Source organism: Symphalangus syndactylus, chromosome 24, assembly GCF_028878055.3.
Source record: "Symphalangus syndactylus isolate Jambi chromosome 24, NHGRI_mSymSyn1-v2.1_pri, whole genome shotgun sequence".
NCBI lineage: Eukaryota > Metazoa > Chordata > Mammalia > Primates > Hylobatidae > Symphalangus > Symphalangus syndactylus.
Genome location: NC_072446.2, coordinates 25,310,088 through 25,329,866, shown reverse-complemented (window position 1 = coordinate 25,329,866; position 19,779 = coordinate 25,310,088). Strand labels below are relative to the sequence as shown.

At 46.7% G+C, this 19,779-nt stretch overlaps 1 protein-coding gene across 50 annotated transcripts in view; it reads right to left on the bottom strand.

The window, feature by feature from the left end:
- The window catches only part of ZMYND8 (zinc finger MYND-type containing 8), a 149,623-nt gene that overhangs the window by 2,157 nt on the left and 127,687 nt on the right, over positions 1-19,779 (bottom strand). For 23 of the 50 annotated variants that reach the window (XM_055266523.2, XM_063633354.1, XM_055266535.2 and 20 more), the window contains 6 exons: positions 18,512-18,592; positions 15,980-16,058; positions 13,059-13,298; positions 9,778-9,938; positions 8,734-8,800; positions 1,138-1,221 (listed from right to left, as the gene is read on the bottom strand). In XM_055266523.2, coding sequence (XP_055122498.1) covers positions 1,138-1,221; positions 8,734-8,800; positions 9,778-9,938; positions 13,059-13,298; positions 15,980-16,058; positions 18,512-18,592 — 712 coding nt within the window. The remainder of the gene's footprint in view (positions 1-1,137; positions 1,222-8,733; positions 8,801-9,777; positions 9,939-13,058; positions 13,299-15,979; positions 16,059-18,511; positions 18,593-19,779) is intronic. The other 27 variants (XM_055266532.2, XM_055266540.2, XM_063633365.1 and 24 more) reach the window with 3 other exon arrangements.

Genomic DNA, 19,779 nt, shown 5'->3' with positions numbered 1-19,779 from the left:
CCTAGGATGGCTTCAAGGACACATGGACAAGGAGCTGAGTAGTGACTGAGTCAGAAATAAGTGAAGAAGCTGAAGGAAGAGCCGAATGAGGTGTCTGTGAAGAGCACTTTAGCCAACAGCCCAGGTCTGCAGGCTCTGCTAGATGGCTGACTGGAGAAACCTTCCAGCCAAGCCCTAAGATCCCATCACATCCTGGATCATTTACTAAGTTCAGACAGACTGGGACAGAATTATTTTTTAATCTTTCTTAAGGTGGGTGATAATGTTTGGTTGAAAGAGGTTGAGGGCAAGAGTGGAGTGGGCCAAGGAGGGGACCATGCTACTACCTAGGGGGGCTGCATTTCTTACTGTCTGGTAAGAAGGCATGCATGGGTAATCATGAGTTCTGGAAGATAAGCAGTGAAGAGAATGACAAAGATCTCCAAAGCCATGTAGTTACTCAGGAGAGAACTCTTCTTAGTCACGTGCATCAGTGACCAAAAGGGAGCAATACTATGGTGGGCAGAGCTGGGGGCAAAGGCAGAGTCTTCTTAACAATCCTCAATCTGCCTTCTTATGCCTTCTTCCCTTAGCCGCCACGCCTATGCTTTTAGTTCTTTGGAAGGACTCTGGGAAGTGATGCAGTTGGTCATCCCCATCCGGGAGAAAATCCTACAGTGATGTCGTCAAACCCCATATCAAGTCCTTCCAGCTCTGGTGAGGGCAGAGACCACCAGCGGGTACTGGAAGAAATAGGACCAGGGGCAAGCTGAGTTCAGTATCTGTCTCCTAGAACCAGGCTGGCCAACGGAGGGATCTGCAGGCCCTCACTCCTCATATGGAGAGGACACGGGACATTGGCTGCCATAGCCAATCACCACAGGAGGGAATCAGTGTTCATCTAGGACCCTTTATGAAAAGAGCGAGGACGATCTCCGTCAAGAAGCCAGGCCACATGCTCGCTCTCATTTCCTAATGCGGTTTGTGATGGCGACCAGAGGCACAGCGAAGAAGAAACGTTGCAAAGGAAGACCCACGACTCAAAAGAACAGGAGAAGACACACCCACAAGAAAAACACACACGGACACACACAGAACAAGCCTTCTGCATGCCAGGAAGAAGCCCCGGCAGCTTTCGTAAGACAGGGTCATACTTACACTTCTGGGCGGGGTAGTTGGGGTGCGGCTGGTGGTCTGTGGTGGTTGGGGCATAGGCAGGTTGCTTGTCACACCTTTTGCTAACTGAAGAGATAGCACAGGTAGCCTCAGAGTCTGTCAGAGAGCTGGAATTCCGCAAAACCCCAAGTGCTTACTATTTTTGTTCATCAACAGGCTACTGTTATTAGAACCAGTTGGCACCTTCATTCATGTCACCATTGTCCAACTTTAATGCAAGCACAGGAGACTAAGTATCTTTAAAAATGCATATCAAACCACAAACAGCATCACTGGACACAGCACAGCATTACAGGTAGGAAATAAGGTATACAATGACATAAAAGCAACTCAACATTTTGTAAGCCACAAATTCTCAGAACCACTAGCTCTGCCAATAGCCTAATTCAACCATGGGAAATGGAGGCGGGCACTAGAAACATGCTAAGGTTGAAGGCAGCACCCGAGAAAGCCAGACGATTTGAGGCAATAACTCATCAACTGCCCACAGTGATAACAGAATAGGGAGGAGAGGATGGAGAAGGCACACGTGATGAGGAGGACTAAGGAAGGGGCTCCAGATGAGGTGGCAAGTAAGCTAAATTTTCAGCTATGATGGTAGCACACCAACAAATCACCTCTGAAATCAAAGAGATGATACAGTGAGAAGTTTCATAGGAAAACAATTGAAAGTAAGATCAAAAGAAAAATAGAAACTCCAGGAAAAAGTAAGGCTATAAAAGAATGGAAATATAATCACAGTACACTATGTGACTCTGCCATGAATGATATGGTCATAATCATATAAGTAAGAATTGTCACACTGCAACTTTTTGGACTAAGCCAACAGACAAGAGTGAGGCTTAACTGCAATTATAGAACAGAATGCACATGTTCTCAACCTTGACAATGGGAAACTCACAGGACAGGTGGGAAGCCTGGCTGTGACAGGGGTGGGAGAGGCAAGGAGAAGATGGGCTGCCAAAAGAGGGGTCAAGAGATACTGTCTGTAGCAGACAGAATAAAAGAGCTAAGGAGGCAAGTGTTTCACTGGAGCAAGGTAGCACATAAAATAGTAACCTCAGTAGTGTGGGAAGAGGAAGAGGAGAATAACTCTCATCTTTTAAAGCTGGAAGTCAACAAACAATATCCAAAGATAAAGTCAAGAAACAGAGGTATAGGCAAGTACATTATTTATTAGTAAGGAGGTAACAGGAGGACCAGAATGAGCAGTGTAAACTGGAGCTAGGAAGAGTTTTTCCCTGCACTATTTTCTTCTCTGCAACTCTATGCATATATAGCTTTAACTAAAAGCTTAAAATGAAAAGACGAACAGGAGAGAACCATGCCCACACACTAAGGGAGCTCATACCCCTAACTAAAATTCCCTCTCTTCCAACTAAACTTAGATGTACTGTCCTAGTACCTGATGCACATAAATAGCTCAGAAGCCTTGATGTTTTTAAAACCCATGTTCCTTCTAGATATGTCACGTGCGCTGTCACCAGAAAGCAAGTGCTGGCAGAAGTAAAGTGAGATGGATGAGGAATTAATTAGAAGGGGATCAAAACTAAGTAAGTCTTTCTGCTTTGACGTGACCTGTCAACACAAACTGCTTTGGTGAGAAAATCAGGAAGACTGATAAGACTGAAGGCTGCATTCCCGCACAGACCCCTGCAGCCTCCCTGCAGCTTCTCACTCACACTCTCAGAATCACTGTAGTACTGACTGCAAAATGCACTTTTTCTGCCACTTTCTGACCATGGGCTCCACGGTGCTCTCACTGTGCTGATGTGACTCTGCTCAGCCTCTTTCCAAGTCCTAAATGTCGGACTAAATCTCTTGTTTTTGAGACACGGTCTCACTCTGTCGCTCAGACTGGAATGCAGTGGCGCAATCTCAACTCACTGTAACCTCCGCCTCCTGGGTTCAAGCAATTCTCATGCCTCAGCCCCCTGAGTAGCTGGGATTACAGGGGTGTGTCACCACGCCTAGCTAATTTTTTGTACTTTTAGTAGAGACGGGGTTTCACCATGTTGGTCAGGCTGGTCTTGAACTCCTGACCTCAAATGATCCACCCACCTTGGCCTCTCAAAGTGCTGGGATTATAGGCATGAGCCACCACGCCTGACCTAAATGCAGGGCTAAATCTCTTTTAGTGTAGCCCTGGGTGTACCTCAATCTTTATCCAAACCCTGGAGAGGCGGCCCTTTCTGACATGAAGATACCATGATTCTAGCCAATCTGGTCGTCTTTTAAGAAAAAAGTCTCTGCTGCTGACCACGGTGGCACATGCCTGTGATCCCAGCTACTCAAGAGGCTGAAGTGGGAGAACTGCTTGAGCTCAGGCCAAGTTCAAGGCCAGCCTCGGCAACAAGGCAAGATCCTGTCTATTAGGTTTCAAAACAACATTTAGAATTAAAAATGTCAGCCAAGCATGGTGGCTCATGCCTGTAATCCAAGCACTCTGGGAGGCCGAGGCGGGTGGACTGCCTGAGCTCAGGAGTTCGAGACCAACCTGGGCAACATGGTGAAACCCCATCTCTACTACAATACAAAAAATTAGCTGGGCGTGGTGGCGTATTCCTATAATCTCAGCTACTCAGGAGGCTGAGGCAGGAGAATCACTTGAACCTGGGAGGCAGAGGTTACAGTGAGCCAAGATTGCACCACTGCACTCCAGCCTGGGCAACAGTGTAAGACTCTATCTCAAATAATAATAATAATGTCCATGACTGTTAATGGCTTAGGGGGATGGTGGAGTATCAGAATAGAAACTGTATCATATCAGCAGCAGAGTGTGTAAAGAAAGGGAAATGGAGACAAAAATGAAAAAACTTTTTTTTTTTTTTTAAATATGAGGTCTCACTCTGTTGCCCAGCTGGAGTGCAGTGGCTATTCACAGGCACTCACTGCAGCCTCAAAACTCCTAGGCTCAAGTAACCCCGTGCCTCAGCCTCTCCAAGTAACTGGGACTACAGGTGCACCCTAGCTCTAGAATAACAACCCTCAAAGAGACATCTAACTGGGTTGAGGAAGGAGACAGGACAGGTCTTAAGCTGTGCCATTGAATATGGTAACCACTACAATAAGATACAATGTTAAATTCCATTCCTCAGTCGCCCTAGCCACAGTTCAAGGCTCCAGCAGCGACATGTGGCTAGTGACTACCACAGTGGACAGTGCAAATGTAAGAACATGGCCATTGTCACAGAACGTTCTATTGGAGATGCAAGGTGTCAAGGAAGGCACTTGGAGATAGATAAGGATATTTAAGTGCCTAGGAAGAAAAGCAGTACAGAGTGAAAAATCTGGCTGCTGAAAGAATGCAGATGCCTTTGAATGGCAGGAGGGAAGGACAGAGCACACCATGGAGGCCCTGCAAAGGGCAGAGGAGCAGCCCTGAGCGCCCAGGGGTGGTGACACAGGCAGAGATACAGGGAGGTCCAAAACAGAGCAGAGAACTTGAGAAATCGCCATCATGGACGATGGAATCCTGATGAAAAAAAAAAAAAAAAATTGAGGTCACAACACAGGCCTCTGGCTAGGCACGGTGGCTCATGCCTGTAATCCAGCACTTTGGGAAGCCAAGGCGGGTGAATCACTTGAGGTCACGAGTTCAAGACCAGCCTGGCCAACACAGTGAAACCTTGTCTCTATTAAAAATACAAAAAATTAGTTGGGCATGGTGATGCACACCTGTAATCCCAGCTACTCAGGAGGCTGAGGCAGGAGAATCACTTGAATTGAGGAGGCAAAGGTTGTAGTGAGCCAAGATCACGCACCTGCACTCCAGTCTGGGTGACAGAGCGAAGACTCTGTCTCAAAAAAAAAAAAAAAAAAAAAAAAAGGAACACAGGGCCGGGCCGGGCACAGTGGCTCAAGCTTGTAATCCCAGCAATTTGGGAGGTGAAGGCAAGTGGCTCACCTGAGGTCAGGGGTTCAAGACCAGCCTGGCCAACATGGTGAAACCCCATCTCTACTAAAAATACAAAATTAGCCAGGTGTGGTGGTGCATGCCTATAATCCCAGCTACTCAGGAGGCTGAGGCAGGAGAATCACTTGAACCCAGGAGGTGGAGGCTGCAGTGAGCCGAGATCATGCCACTGCACTCCAGCCTGGGCAACAGAGTGAAGACCCTGTCTCAAAAAAGTAAAATTAAAAAAGAACACAGGTCTCTGAGGACAAAAAGTATTAATAAAAGAAAAACAGATATTGGAAAGATGATCGGGTAGAAGAGAATCTTTGCTTCTGAGGTTAGTGACCCAGATTTGCGTGTGTGATGAGACAAGTTTGTGTTCTTGTGTAACATTCTCCAGTTAAGCACTGAGGCTCAGGTGCAGGTCAATCAAAGGTGGAAAGCTGAGGTTCATCCAAGGTGGGGTTTTGCCAAATGGACATGCTAGGAAAACAGGAAGGAAGGGCCTGGGAGACTGGGTTGTATTAGCAATGGTACTGCATGGAAATTAAGCTGGGTAAGGAGGTGGGAAGGAGGGAGGTATAGAAACAAGAGAGTTAGTGGAATTGGATGAGGAAAAAAAGGCCACATCTGCACCCTGAAGTTTCCTAGAGATCAGTGCCTTATTAGCAGAGCCACACACAAGTGCCATTACTCAGTCATTGAGTTACAAAAGCAATTTTATAGGGGTCCACCCAAGTATACCTGACATATGGTTGCAAGCATGAGTCTGGATTGCAAAGCTCAGTTGGTTGCATATGGTTGCAAAGCTCAGTCCTTGTTAAAAAGAGAATCAAGAAATATGAGAGATGCTAAAGACATCTCAGTATCAAACTGAGCCTGTTCGAAGGGGAAGTGGAGAGAGTTGCTTTTTCAGTAGGTGCTTTCATCATATTTAATGCCAAGTTCATATCCTCCCTAAAGTCAGCTCATGTTACTCCCTCTGACTGTGCCCCCAAATCCCACCCACCCATCTTTCAAAGCATGAGTCTGGAGAGATCTGAACTTAAGTCTTGGCTCTCATAATTACTCATTGAGTTACTTGGGCATCTGAGTTAATGTCTCCGGACCTCAACTTGCTCATTTGTATAATGGAAATACTAACTATGCTCTCACAGACATTGGGAATAAACATGATAAGGTGTGTAAGTGCTTCATGCTCTTCAGTAGCACCAACAGCTGCTCTTCTGACTTCCTTTGAAACTCCACGAAAACAGGCATTTATCTGCCTTATTCAGAAAAACTGCCCCTTCTTCCCCCTGCTCGCCCCCCTCTTCCTCCCACCATTTACTGGGGCTTCTTGCCTCCTCTCCTTTCCACTCCCTGGGACAGTGTGCCTCAGGTCAGGAGTCAGCAAACTATGGCCAGATCAATGCCTGTTTTTGCAATTCAAGTTTCATTGGCACAAGGCATACGTTTGTTTATATATTATCTATGTCTACTTTCACACTACAATGGCAGGGTGAGCAGCTATGACAGAGACCATGTGGCCTGCAAAACCTAAAATACTTACTAAATGGCCCTCTGTGGAAAAAGTTTCTTGACCCTGGTCTAGGTAATACTCCTGCAGCTCGGAATGGAATACGATGCCTCTCCCAACTACCTTCCTGTATGCCACCCTCCTGACGCCAACAGACTCCTGCCAGATTCATCCTACCATGGCATCATTCATCTTCTCAGATGCCATTTCAATCAAGCCACTCTGAGGCTCCAAAACCTTAATAGCACCCCTCTGTCTGAAATGGTGTTTCCTTAACTTGGACCTTCCTCACACCACTTGTGCCATTTCGACACATCCATGGTCCTCTTACATATTGCTTAGTTCATGTTTTTATTTTAAACTTATGTAACTTAGGTAAATAAATAAACTTTTATTGTTAACCAACAAAAAACACAAAACTAATAAAATCTGTTAAGTCAAAGTCAACTCCAAAAATGAATGTAATGAAAACCTTAAATTAAAAGTTCTAGGGTGGGGAGCATGCTGCTAAAATCTAGAGTCTGCTCAGTCTTTATTAAAAAGAGAATCAGGAAATATGAGAAATGCTAAAGACATCTTAGCACTAAACTGAGCCTGTTACAAGGGGAAGTGAAGAGGGAGCTGCTTTTTCAATAGGTGGTTCAGTCATATTCAATGCCAAGTTAACATCCTCCCTCGTAAAGCAAGCTCATATTACTCCCTCTGACTGTGCCCCCAAATCCCATCCAACTTTCAAGGCCTAGCCCCTTCGGGAAACTGTTCCCAGCCCCTAACAATGGACATCACTTCTTCCTCCATGCACTCAATATGCAGAAGTGGAATGAAATGTTTGCTTTTCAGCTCAAGAGAATCATCAGTGGCTCACACTTGTAATCCCAGCACTTTCAGAGGCAGAGGCGGGAGGATCACTTGAGGTCAAGAGATCAAGACCAACCTGGCCAACATGGCAAAACCCTGTTTCTACAATTTTTTTTTTTCTTTTGAGACAGAGTCTCGCTCTGTCTCCCAGGCTGGAGTGCAGTGGCACGATCTCAGCTCACTGCAACCTCCACCTCCTGGGTTCAAGTGATTCTCCTGCCGCAGCATCCCAAGTAGCTGGGATTACAGGCGCATGTCACCATGCCCAGCTAATTTTTGTATTTTTAGTAGAGACGGGGTTTCACCATGTTGGTCAGGCTGGTCTCGAACTCCTGACCTCGTGATCCACCCGCCTCAGCTTCCCAAAGTGCTGAGATTACAGGCATGAGCCATTGCGCCCGGCCTACAAAAAAATTTTTTAAAAATTAGCCGAGTATGTGTCCCTGTAGTCCCAGCTACTTGGGAGGCTGAGGCAGGAGAATCACTTGAGCTTTGGAGGCAGAGGTTGCAGTGAGCTGAGATCACACTACTGCACTCCAGCCTGGGCGACAGGGCGAGACTCTGTCTCAAAAAAAAAAAAAAATCATCAGGCAGAAAGGTCCTGGAGCTGTGGTGCCAGGCAAAAACCTTGAATGAAGTAAAACTGTCTTCCACCAGGAAGGCAACTTCTCCGAACCCTTCTGGAATGACCCAAAACTGCTTTAAGAAAGTGCAGGAAAAAGATTCTTTGGGCTAGGGAAGGAAGACAGCTCAAACCCCACAGAAGAAAAACCCTAGATGTCAAGTCTCAGAAAATTTCCCCAAATCTGCTTGCCAGGTTAGTCTCCAAAAGGAAAGGATTTAACAGAAAGATCATCCACCTAAGCACTGCCTTCAATTCTCAAAGGCTTGAGTGCCTTCATCCACCATATGCAGGTGTCAGAACCTCAGAATAAAATCTTACACAGTGTCATTTACCGTTCTCGTTTCCCTGAGACAGAAAAAAAAAAAAAAACACTTCCCAATCCAAATGCACTTCTTCTACCCTACCCCAGGTCAGCAACAGAACTCTCTGTCCAAATGGAGTTTTATGTGGATCCCCAGTAAATACAATAGGTAATACCGATCAGTTTGAAGAGGTACCTGAAAGTTAACATGCTCAGCTACCCCCTCACCCCCACTGACCCACCCCAGGCACCCCTAAGGATCCATAATCGTTTGGAAACCATTGGAATAAACCCTTCAAATTCTCCCTGACAAAATGGCTCCCCATCTGCCCATCTGAAATGTGAAAGCACCATTCGCCCACCAGGGGGCAACATACCAGAGCCTTGGTTGGAGCCTAAGAGAATGGAGGAGGGCGTCTCTCTGGAGCCAGAAAGGTCAAGGGTCTAGAAATACAAAAAGAAAAAGATGGACTCAAGGCACTGAGGCTAATGTTGTCCCCACAGGGAAATCCAGGGAGTCATGGGGGTGCTCATCGCTGCCCCCAAAGCATCTCAGTGTCCTCTGCCTGGCACGGTCAGGTGGGAGTGATGGGCACAGGGCGGCCAGGTGGCCAAACCCCAGGTACCATCTCCCACACTGAACAGGCTGGAACGCAGCACCAGGGTGGCCCCTCACTCTACCCTAGAACATTCACTGTTTCCTAAACTCCACTCACTAACAGACCCCCCCTCCAGATTTTTGCCATATCCAAGGAGAAAGTACATTACTTCAAAATTCTATCAGTCCACTTTTAATTCATGCTAGCCTCTGACCAGGTAATACTATCAGTTAAACCAACGTGTTTTAACTGACAGTCTAATGATTTTTTTCCTAATACGCGATGAAATAGATATACAATGACTAAAAATGTAAAAAACTATATACTCATGAAAATAGTCTTTGCATACCATTAATGTCACATACATCACACCCTGGCAAACAAGGAGGTGAAACCTTCGTGGCCCAATAGGACAGCCACTAGCCACATGTGGCTACTGAAATCTCAATTAGTTAAAATTAAATAAAACTGTAAAATCAGGTCCTCGGTCACACTAACTGCATTTCAAGTGCTCAAAAGTTGCATGTAGCTAGCAGCTACCATTCTGGACGGGAGGTACAGAACATTTCCATCATCTCAGAAAGTTCTCCTGGACAACACTATTCTACACTTTGAGGGTCCCCAGGAGAGAGTACTGGGGAGCAGTTGCCAGGTCCCACACACGCCGGCTCAGGATACATGTTCCCACACCTCCGCTGGAAATTCTGGCACACTGTTAAGCCTCCCACAACATGGAACTTTCAGGGCGGCAGACAGGGGGTCCTAAGTCCACTTGACACAAAGGGTAGATGTCACTAGCCAAAGGCACAGGGGGATCCTCACCGAGCCACTGTCCTTGCTTTTCTCAGCTGACGTCTCCTTCTCTTTGGAGGCGCTGGCCGTTTCTGAAGGTGCTGACTGTGTGCTCGAGGAGCTCCCCTGGGACGACTTATTTAGTGTTTCTGTGTTCACCTCAGCATCCGCTTCCTGCTGAGGAGCAGTAGCTGGGGACAAAGGAGAGAGAGAGAGACGCCACATATACACAGAGTACGATGATTTTGAAACATGCATGGAGCCCCGCCCTGCACCCAGTGGCACCCAAGGCTCAGCCCTACCCAGGGTGTAAAAGTGCAGGCTCAAAGGGGCCGGATTGCCAGTTTTCCAGAAGCTGGAATTCCAAATTTTAATGTAAACATGCTGAGACGGAGTCTCGCTCTGTCACCCAGGCTGGAGTGCAGTGGCACGATCTCAGCTCACTGCAACCTCTGTCTCCCGGGTTCAAGTGATTCTTTTGTCTCAGCCCACCAAGTAGCTGGGACTCAGGTGCACGCCACCACGTCCGGCTAATTTTTGTATTTTTAGTAGAGACGGGGTTTCACCATTTTGGTCAAGCTGGTATTGAACTCCTGACCTTAGGTGATCCACCCACCTCGGCCTCCCAAAGTGCTGAGATTACAGGCTTGAGCCACCGCGCCTAGCCAACATGTTGATTTTTAATGGTTAGCAATTCAAGTTTTATTAAATCATTCTGGAGATGAAAGTATATTCTTGGAACAAACAAAGCCCATCAACAAGAGCCAACCTGTAACTGCTGATTTAGAGTTAATCTATCTAGTCATTTCTAGGTGGAGACCTGTATTTTTAGCCCCAGAGACTTTCTTCCTTCTAAGGTGGGACAGGAAAACCACGTGAAAGATGACATGCTGTCAGAGGCCCAGAGAATCTGGAGATGGCAGAAACTTGGACACATAGAAACACAGGGAGTTTGGGGCCGGGCGCGGTGGCTCATGCCTGTAATCCCAGCACTTTGGGAGGCCGAGGCGGGCAGATCATGAGGTCAGGAGATCAAGACCATCCTGGCTAACACGGTAAAACCCCGTCTCTACTAAAAAACACAAAAAATTAGCCAGGCGTGGTGGCGGGCACCTGTAGTCCCAGCTACTAGGGAAGCTGAGGCAGGAGAACGGCATGAACCCAAGAGGCGGAGCTTGCAGTAAGCTGAGATCGCGCCATTGCACTCCAGCCTGGGAGAAAGAGCAAGACTCCGCCTCAAAGAAAAAAAAAAAGAAAAACAGGGCGTCTGGGAGGAATTTAGGAAGAACAGATGTAATTATGTCACAAAAAAAGGAAAGCTGAAGGACATTTTGGCCATCTTGGCAAAACAGCAAAAGGCTCATCAGACACATTCCAGAACAGAGGGAAAACACAAAGAGACTTTACTCCAGTAAGAGACCAAAAGTCTCTACAAAGAAGACATCTCCCTACAGACTAAAGAACAGGGCAAGGTATTCTCCAATTTTGCCTTTTAAAAAATAATAACAGATTTGTCTAGAGCAAGAGCTGGCAAGCTAGTGCTGCCTGTTTCATTGGCAGACAGCCACATCCATCCATTTACATATCATCTATGTCCATCCATTTACATATCATCTAAGACTGCTCCTGCACTGCAACAGCAGAGTTAAGTAGTAGCAACAGAAACCACATGGCGTACAAAGCCTAAAATACTCACTCTCGCCCTTCACAGAAAAAGTTTACCAACCCCTGGTCAAGCTTCTCATACTTGAGTCATTTACATACCACCTTTGCAAATTTTGCCAATCCGCAGACACACTACCTTATTGTATTTTTTTTTTTGAGATGGAGTCTTTCTCTGTCCCCCAGGCTGGAGTGCAATGGCGCGATCTCGGCTCACTGCAAGCTCCGCCTCCCGGGTTCACGCCATTCTCCTGGCTCAGCCTCCCGAGTAGCTGGGACTACAGGCGCCCGCCAACACGCCCGGCTAATTTTTTTGTATTTTTAGTAGAGACAGGGTTTCACCGTGTTAGCCAGGATGGTCTCGATCTCCTGACCTCGTGAGACGCCCGCCTCGGCCTCCCAAAGTGCTGGGATTACAGGCTTGAGCCACCGCGCCCGGCCACCTTATTGTATTATTTATGTGACACTTGAAATTCTTTAAAATGGAAGTGTTTAATTCCAACCATACAAAGCTAGTATCATTTGCCACAAATAAAAGCTAATGGTAAAAAATAACTTACAGGCTGGGCGTGGTGGCTCATGCCTGTAATCCCAGTACTTTGGGAGGCCAAGAAGGGCAGATCACTTGAGGTCAGGAGTTCAAGACCAGCCTGGCCAACATGGTGAAACCCTGTCTCTACTAATAATACAAAAATTAGCTGGCCATGGTGATGTGTGCCTGTAATACCAGCCACTTGGGAGGCTGAGGCAGAAGAATCAGTGGAACCCAGGAGGCGGGGTTGTAGTGAGCCAAGATCGTGTCACTGCACTCCAGCCTGGGGGACAAGAGCAAAACTCTGTCTCAAAATAATAATAATTTATAAAATATTATTGATGCCAGGCGCAGTGGCTCATGCCTGTAATCTCAGCACTTTGGGAGGCCAAGGTAGGTGGATCACCTGAGGTCAGGAGTTAAAGACCAGCCTGACCAACATGGAGAAACCCCGTCTCTACTAAAAATACAAAACATTAGCCGGGCATGGTGGTGTATTTCTGTAATCTCAGCTACTCGGGAGGCTGAGGCAGGAGAATCGCTTGAACCCGGGAGGCAGAGGTTGCATTGAGCCAAGATCACGCCACTGCACTCCAGCCTGGGCAACAAGAGCGAAACTCTGTCTCAAAAAAAAAAAAAAGGATAAATTCTAACTAGATAGTGCTTCCTCCTGGAAGCTCTAGGCCTGGGGACTGCTTGTTCTATGTTGGAAGGGTGATTACAAATATTACAGCAATGTCAAAGACAGGTTAGTTCCAAACCAACACTTTTTACTTAACAAATAAATTGGGAATCCATATTATCTAAAGCCACAAGTCCATTACTGCCAAAAAAAAAACACAGTGTCTCAACTTCAGTACTACCGACATTTTAGGCCTGAGAAGAGATCAAGGGTTCTGCAAAGATCAAAGGTTCAAAATGCCCATGGCTCAAGTTTCAGCTACGTGCCTGCACGCTGCTCACCTGTGTGTAAGAGACACAGTTGTTTTTGAGTGAAAGTGACCAGAAGCCAGGCAAGCTCCCTTGTCAATTAGCCCTGAGACCCCTGAGGTCCACAGGGGAGACCAATGCCAAGCCACTGCAGCCCAGAACGGGAGGCAGCCCCACAGGGCATTACCTGACTGGGTGCAGGACTTCATGTGCTCAGGCCAGTGGGCTTGCTGGCAGGGGTAGTCACAGTAGCTGGTGTTCCAGCAGCAGTAAAAGATGGCCTCCTTCTTGCAATTGGCACACCACTGCTTCTTCTTGGTCTCATCCACCGCCTGCTGCTTCTCCAGCTCCAGCTGCTTCTTCACCTCGGCGATGAGCCGGTCCCGCTCTTGCTCCAGGCTCTGCCGCATCTCTGCCATGGTCAGCTCTAGTGGAGGAGGCGAAGAACACTGCTCATCACCTGACCCCAGCCCGGGGTGTGGGATTATTCTTGCCCCCAGATTCAGGCAGACGTGGATGCACGACCTGGCTGGGAGAAGCCCTGGCTGTGTGCCCGTGGGCAATAACCTAGCCCGAGTCTTCATCTGTAAATAGGGCATTCATCATAGCGACCAGATGGTGCTGCCTGTTGAAAGTGGACACGAGGTGCCCAGCGTGGACATAACTGCAGCCCCAGAGGATTTTCAACACCAGACTACATTCTGGGAATTCCTCAAAGTAACCCTTGAAACAACAGCCACCAAAACTCACTTTCCATCCTATTATTCATTAACATAAGCCTTTTCCCCCCTATCAATCAATACCTATACAGCACCCACTACATGAAGGCACTGTTCTAAGAACTTTGTAAATATTAACTCATATAACCCTCATCCTAATAATCCTACGGGGTAAGTACTACTATTCTACCCCTTTCACAGATGAGGAAACTGAGGCAAACAGCTAGCTGGGCCTAGAACTCAGGCATGCTTTCTTGTAGGCATCTCCTGTGGCATTGGATCCAGATGGGACTGTGGTTGATGATTATACTAACAGGACAACTATGAACCTACTCAGTCTACCAAGATTTCTCTAATTTTACTTCAGACAGTTAAGTCCACTGGTAATTCATTTAGGAGTGACCTGCAGGCTGTAATAAAAGAAAAACAGGCCGAGTGCAGTGGCTCATGCCTGTAATCCCAGCACTTTGGGAGGCTGAGACGGATGGATCACCTGAGGTCAGGAGTTCGAGACCAGCCTGGCCAACATGGTGAAACCCCGTCTCTGCTAAAAATACAAAAATTAGCTAGGCGCGATGGTGTAATCTCAGCTACTTGGGAAGCCAAGGCAGGAGAATTGCTTGAACCCAGGAGGCAGAGGTTGCAGTGAGCCGAGATCATGCCATTGCACTCCAGCCTGGACAACAAGAGTGAAACTCCATTGACAAGGGAGGGGAAGGGAGGGGAAAGGAGGGGAGTGGGGAGGGGAGAGGAGTGGAGGCGGGGAGGGGAGAGGAACGGAGAGGGGCAGGGGAGGGGAATGGTCCCTCAATTCCTCCAAATACTCTTCCTGAACTTTATAAAGTAAAATTAACCCCTCATATAAAGAAGTTAACTACTTGTGGCCAGACAGAACCTTTGAGTCAATCTAACTACCTTTAACTAGGGGCCTGCAAACCAGAGCTAAGTTTTGGCCAGCCCACAGGTAATTTTTTCAAATGTGCAGTCAACACATAAAAATAAAAGGATTTTATGAAAGTGAGATTCCCTGATTTTATTAGAAAAACAAGAAGTGGTGGCAGGGGCAGTGGATCACATCTGTAATCCCAGCACTTTGGGAGGCTGAGGTGGGTGGATTGCTTGAGGCCAGGAGTTTGAGATTAGCCTGGCCAACATGCTGAAACCCCGTCTCTACTAAAAGTACAAAACTTAGCAAGGCATGATGGTGCACGCCTGTAATCCCAGCTACTCGGGAGGCTGAGGCATGAGAATCACTTGAACCTGGGAGGTAGAGGCTGCAGTGAGCTGAGATTACATCACTGTACTCCAAACACGGGAAACAAGAGTGAGTCTCCATCTTAAAAAAAAAAAAAAGGAAAACGAGAAGAAGCAACAACACCCAAATCACCATCCAGAAAGAATGAACCAAGGGCTCCTCTCCAGGGGCTCTGAAAGGATTCATGTCTGCAAGGTGTGACTTAGATGCAGACCACAGGTGAGCAGGTAGGCACACCTGGGCATGGGTCCTCAACCTAAGAGTTCTCCTGGCTGCCAGCAACCTATCTGATCTGATACTACATGAGGGGCTGAAGCAATCGCTTCTACCTTTGGGGAAAAGCTTATCTCTACAGAACGACAGGCCAAAACATCTATCAATCCAATCCAGGGACCAATAAAGTATCTTTCTCTGCACTGAGCCGTGCACAGGAAGCATCCAGATATTGTTAAAGTGCCCAGCATTCCATGATGAACAGGGTGAAGAGTGCCCAGACATGAACTGTGGCCGTGTGACTTTGAGTAACTTCTTCAACATGTCAGTTTCTTCCCTTGAAAACTGGGGATATGTCCACGGCATGCGAGTGTGAAAAAAAGAAAAGGAAAACCAGGGATATAACAGATCCCTTTATCACAACAGTTTGTGTAATGAAATTAGTTAAGTTCACTGCAGCCTCAACTTCTCAGGCTCAGGTGATCCTCCTTCCTCAGCCTCCCGAGAAGGTGGGACCACAGGAGCGCACCACCAGGCCCAGCTAATGGTTTAAAATTTTGTGTAGAGATAGGGTTTTGCCAGATTACCCAGGCTGGTCTTGAACTCCTGGGCTCAGGTGATCCTCCCATCTGGGCCTCCCAAAGGGCTGGAATTACAGGTGTGAGCTGCCGTGCCTGACCAATCCTCATTATTTTATTGTTGAGGCTGGTGTTCTGAACAGAGGAAAGGGGGGCTCCCACCAACACCCGCTCTTACACCTGGTTTCTCCAGGCCCAGACTCTCAGGATTCTGTGGTCTCCCTACAAGTCATACAATTCAAGCCTAGTTTTAATTGCACTCACATCTCGGCTTGACTCCAGAGGTGCAAAGAAGTTCACACCCAAAACCCTCCTCAGTCCAGACCAGTGTGCCAGGCCTTACCCAAGTTGTGTTTCATTTCGGAGAGCTCTTGCTGGTGCAGCCACTGGAGCTTCTCTATCTCGATCCTCAGCCTGCGAATCTGGAAGAGGGAGAGTGAGCGTCTTTAAAAGCTGTCTCATGCAGTTCACCAGCAGGGCTCAAAAGCTCAACCATGGCTGGCTGTGAGGGGTATGGGAATCATGCTAACCTTCCCACAGCTATAGTCCAGAGAGGTGATCACCAGTGGGTGAACCCAAATTCACCAGAAACACTGGTTCAGAAAACCAAGTATAAACAGGCCATCGATTCCAAGAAATATTGGCATGAGGGAAAGCCACTTAAAGTGACAAGGACCAGACTTTCATATAAATAATATATTAAGGGTTATTTAGGATTTTGGTCTATAAATATGAAACAAATACAAAGATAGCTGGATTTTCACTCTTACATAACAACATTTAGGTGATGGGATCCACACTTATTCACCTGAAATTCTAAAGCCTGACATCTCTGGAAACCAAAGGGTATTTCTGGGCAGGGGAAGTGTAACTTTGGAGCCAAACTCATTTGGAAGGGAAAATAAACAAACAAACTCGACCTGATCTGATAGGAAACTAATTAAACAGTGTTTTGGCCAGGTGCGGTGGCTCAGGCCTGTAATGCTAGCACTTTGGGAGGCCAAGGTGGGCAGATCACCTGAGGTCAGGAGTTTAATCAAGCCTAGCCAACATAGAGAAACCCTATCTCTACTAAAAATACAAAAATTAACCAGGCATGGCGGTGCACGCCTGTAATCCCAGCTACTTGGGAGGCTGAGGCATGAGAATCATTTGAACCCGGGAGGCGGAGGTTGCAGTGAGCCAAGATCATGCCGCTGCGCTGCAACCTGGGTGACAGAGCAAGACTCTTCTCAAAAAAAAAAAAAAAAAATTTAATTAAAAAAATAATAATAAACAGTGTTTAATTATCATAGTAATTCTTAACTGGGGCAATTTCAAGTACTCTCCCCTGTCATGAGACTGTCTGGAGTCATTTGTGGTTGTCACAATTGAGCAGTGTTGCTGGCAGGGATACTGCTCAACATCCTACAATGCACAGGGCAGCCCCACAACAGAAATTATCTGGTGAAAACGTCAGTATAGCTAAGGCCGAGAAAACCTGATTTATTCACGTAGTGTGAACAATCACATTTCATTGCAGAAATGGTGTCTCTAATTGTGGGGGGCTGCATATTATAACCTCTCTAAAATCCAAAAAAAATTCTGGCATACATCCGGACCCCAGGTTTCAGGTGAGATATTATGAACCCGTATTTTCAACCACACACCAATTCTTACAACATATACAAAGAAGAATGAAGCTGTTTCTAAAGCATTATTTTTTCCCTTCTTATTTGATGTCCAAAGCATAATCATAAAGGTCACACTTGCAAAACTATTCAAGGGGATTCATTGATTTTTCTTGGGGCCTCTCTTAAATCTTTGTATTCACATTGTCTTCTGTTGAAGGGACCACCAGGTTGCCTTCCTGAAGATCTTCTCCTCTTCGTCTGAGCACCAGCCTAATGCTGCCAAGTCCTAAAAGGTCAATAGCTCTGCAAAGGATTCCCACAGTTCTCCAACGTCACCTTAAATGACCTCTGTAAGTCCTGCCACTTGTCATTTCACCTGATAACCCATTTGCATCTGGCCTACACTGTACCATCCACAGACAGCCGGCAAGTGGCCCACTCTCCAAGCCCTGATAGGGAATTAACCTAAAAGGGAAGTTCAGGGAGGTATATTTTTATAAGTGGACACTTTATAAGTGGATAGCTTAATTTTTTTTTTTTTTTTCCTTAAGAGACAGGGTCTCATTCTGTCTCCCACGCTAGAGTATAGTGGCACAATCACGACTTACTGCAGCCTCAAACTCCTGGGCTCAGGCAATCCTCCCGCCTCAGCTTCCTACAGGAACACACCACCATCTCCTGCTTGTTTTTTTAAAAGTTTTGTAGAAACAGGGTTTCACTATGTTGTGCAGGCTGGTCTCAAACTCCTGGCCTCAAGCAATCCTCAGGATTCCCAAAGCGCTGGGATTACCACAACTTCCCAAAGCGCTGGGATTACAGCCACCATGCCCAGCCAGTGAAATGTCTTAACCACTTTCTTCTCTACACAATCACATAACTATGGAGACTCCAGTACACAAATTATTGAACAACAAGAAGCACTTGTATTAAAAAGTCCAAACTTACAGAGAAGATTCAGGAGCCAGTTTTACACGAAGCAAAAAGAACCGGTGTCCAGTTTCACCAGTAGGTTAACTGAAGCTCTGATTTTGGCTGTTTTATTAGAAATGAATTGATCACACAAAGCAGGGCATGTCTCCACAGCCCCAGCCATCTGGCTAAAGGAAAAAATACCCCCATCAACAATCACAATCAGTAGAGCCAGCTTAGTGACCAAGCCAGGACCCAAGAGGGGTTTCCAGAGAAGCTTCTTCATGGTACCACCTTTAAAGCAGCCCATAAAACACTCTGAGCGAATAAGAAATTCATGTGTCATCTCTGACCTCAGCTATTGTGCTTCCAGTAGTGTTTTTAGAAAGATCGTTGTATATTTCTGTCATTGTTCCTTTTATTGCATCCATCATCTGAAAGATAAAAACAGAAACAATTCAGCTAATCACTTCTTGGAGGCTTTTCCTGGTGACAAATACTTAAAATCTACCTGTATAAAGCAGAGGTTCTCAACTCAGGGCAATTTTGTCCCGCATGAGACACTGGGCATTTCTGGTTGCCATGACAGGTGCAGGAGCGAGGAGAAGGAGTTGCTACTGGCATCTAGAGGGTGGAGGCAGAGACGCTGCTACACTTCCTACCTAAACCATGCTAAATGCACAGAAGGACGCGCACAAAAAAACAATGACCTAGGCCGGGAGCGGTGGCTCACGCCTGTAATCCCAGCACTTTGGGAGGCCGAGGCGGGTGGATCACGGGGTCAGGAGATCGAGACCATCCTGGCTAACACAGTGAAACCCCGTCTCTACTAAAAATACAAAAATTAGCCGGGCGTGGTGGCGGGCGCCTGTAGTCCCAGCTACTCAGGAGGCTGAGGCAGGAGAATGGCGTGAACCCGGGAGGCAGAGCTTGCAGTGAGCCGAGATCGCTTCACTGCACTCCAGCCTGGGCGACAGAGCAAGACTCCATCTCCAAAAAAAATAAATAAAAAATAAAAATGACCTAGGAGCCCAAAATGTCACTAGCCCTGAGGTTAAGAAACCCCAGCATTAACGGGGTAAAAATTTCCAACAAATTTCATGTATCGTATTGTGGTGCCACTTCATAACCATAAAGCTAGTTTCCATACCCACATAAAGCTAGTTTCCATACCACAGTTTGGCTGAAACTGGAGAGGCCAAATTTGGCCCCCAGATATGTGGTGTTTTTGTTTTTTGTTTTTTTTTTTTTTAAGATGGAGCCTCGCTCTGTTGCCCAGGCTGGAGTGCAGTGGCGTGATCTTGGCTCACTGCTACCTCCGCCTCCAGGTTCAAGCGATTCTCCTGCCTCAGCCTCCCAAGTAGTTGGGATTACAAGGGCACACCACCACACCCAGCTAATTTTTTTTCTATTTTTGGCAGAGACGGGGTTTCACCCTGTTGGTCAGGCTGGTCTTGAACTCCTTGACCTCAAGTAATCCACCCACCTCGGCCTCCCAAAGTGCTGAAGCCACCGTGCCCGACCCTCAGATGTCTTTTATTTGGCCAGCACAGTAGGTTCGAGAGAGGGATTACTTTGTTTTGGTTTTCATTATTTCCCCTCAAAAAACCAGCACTGCTTT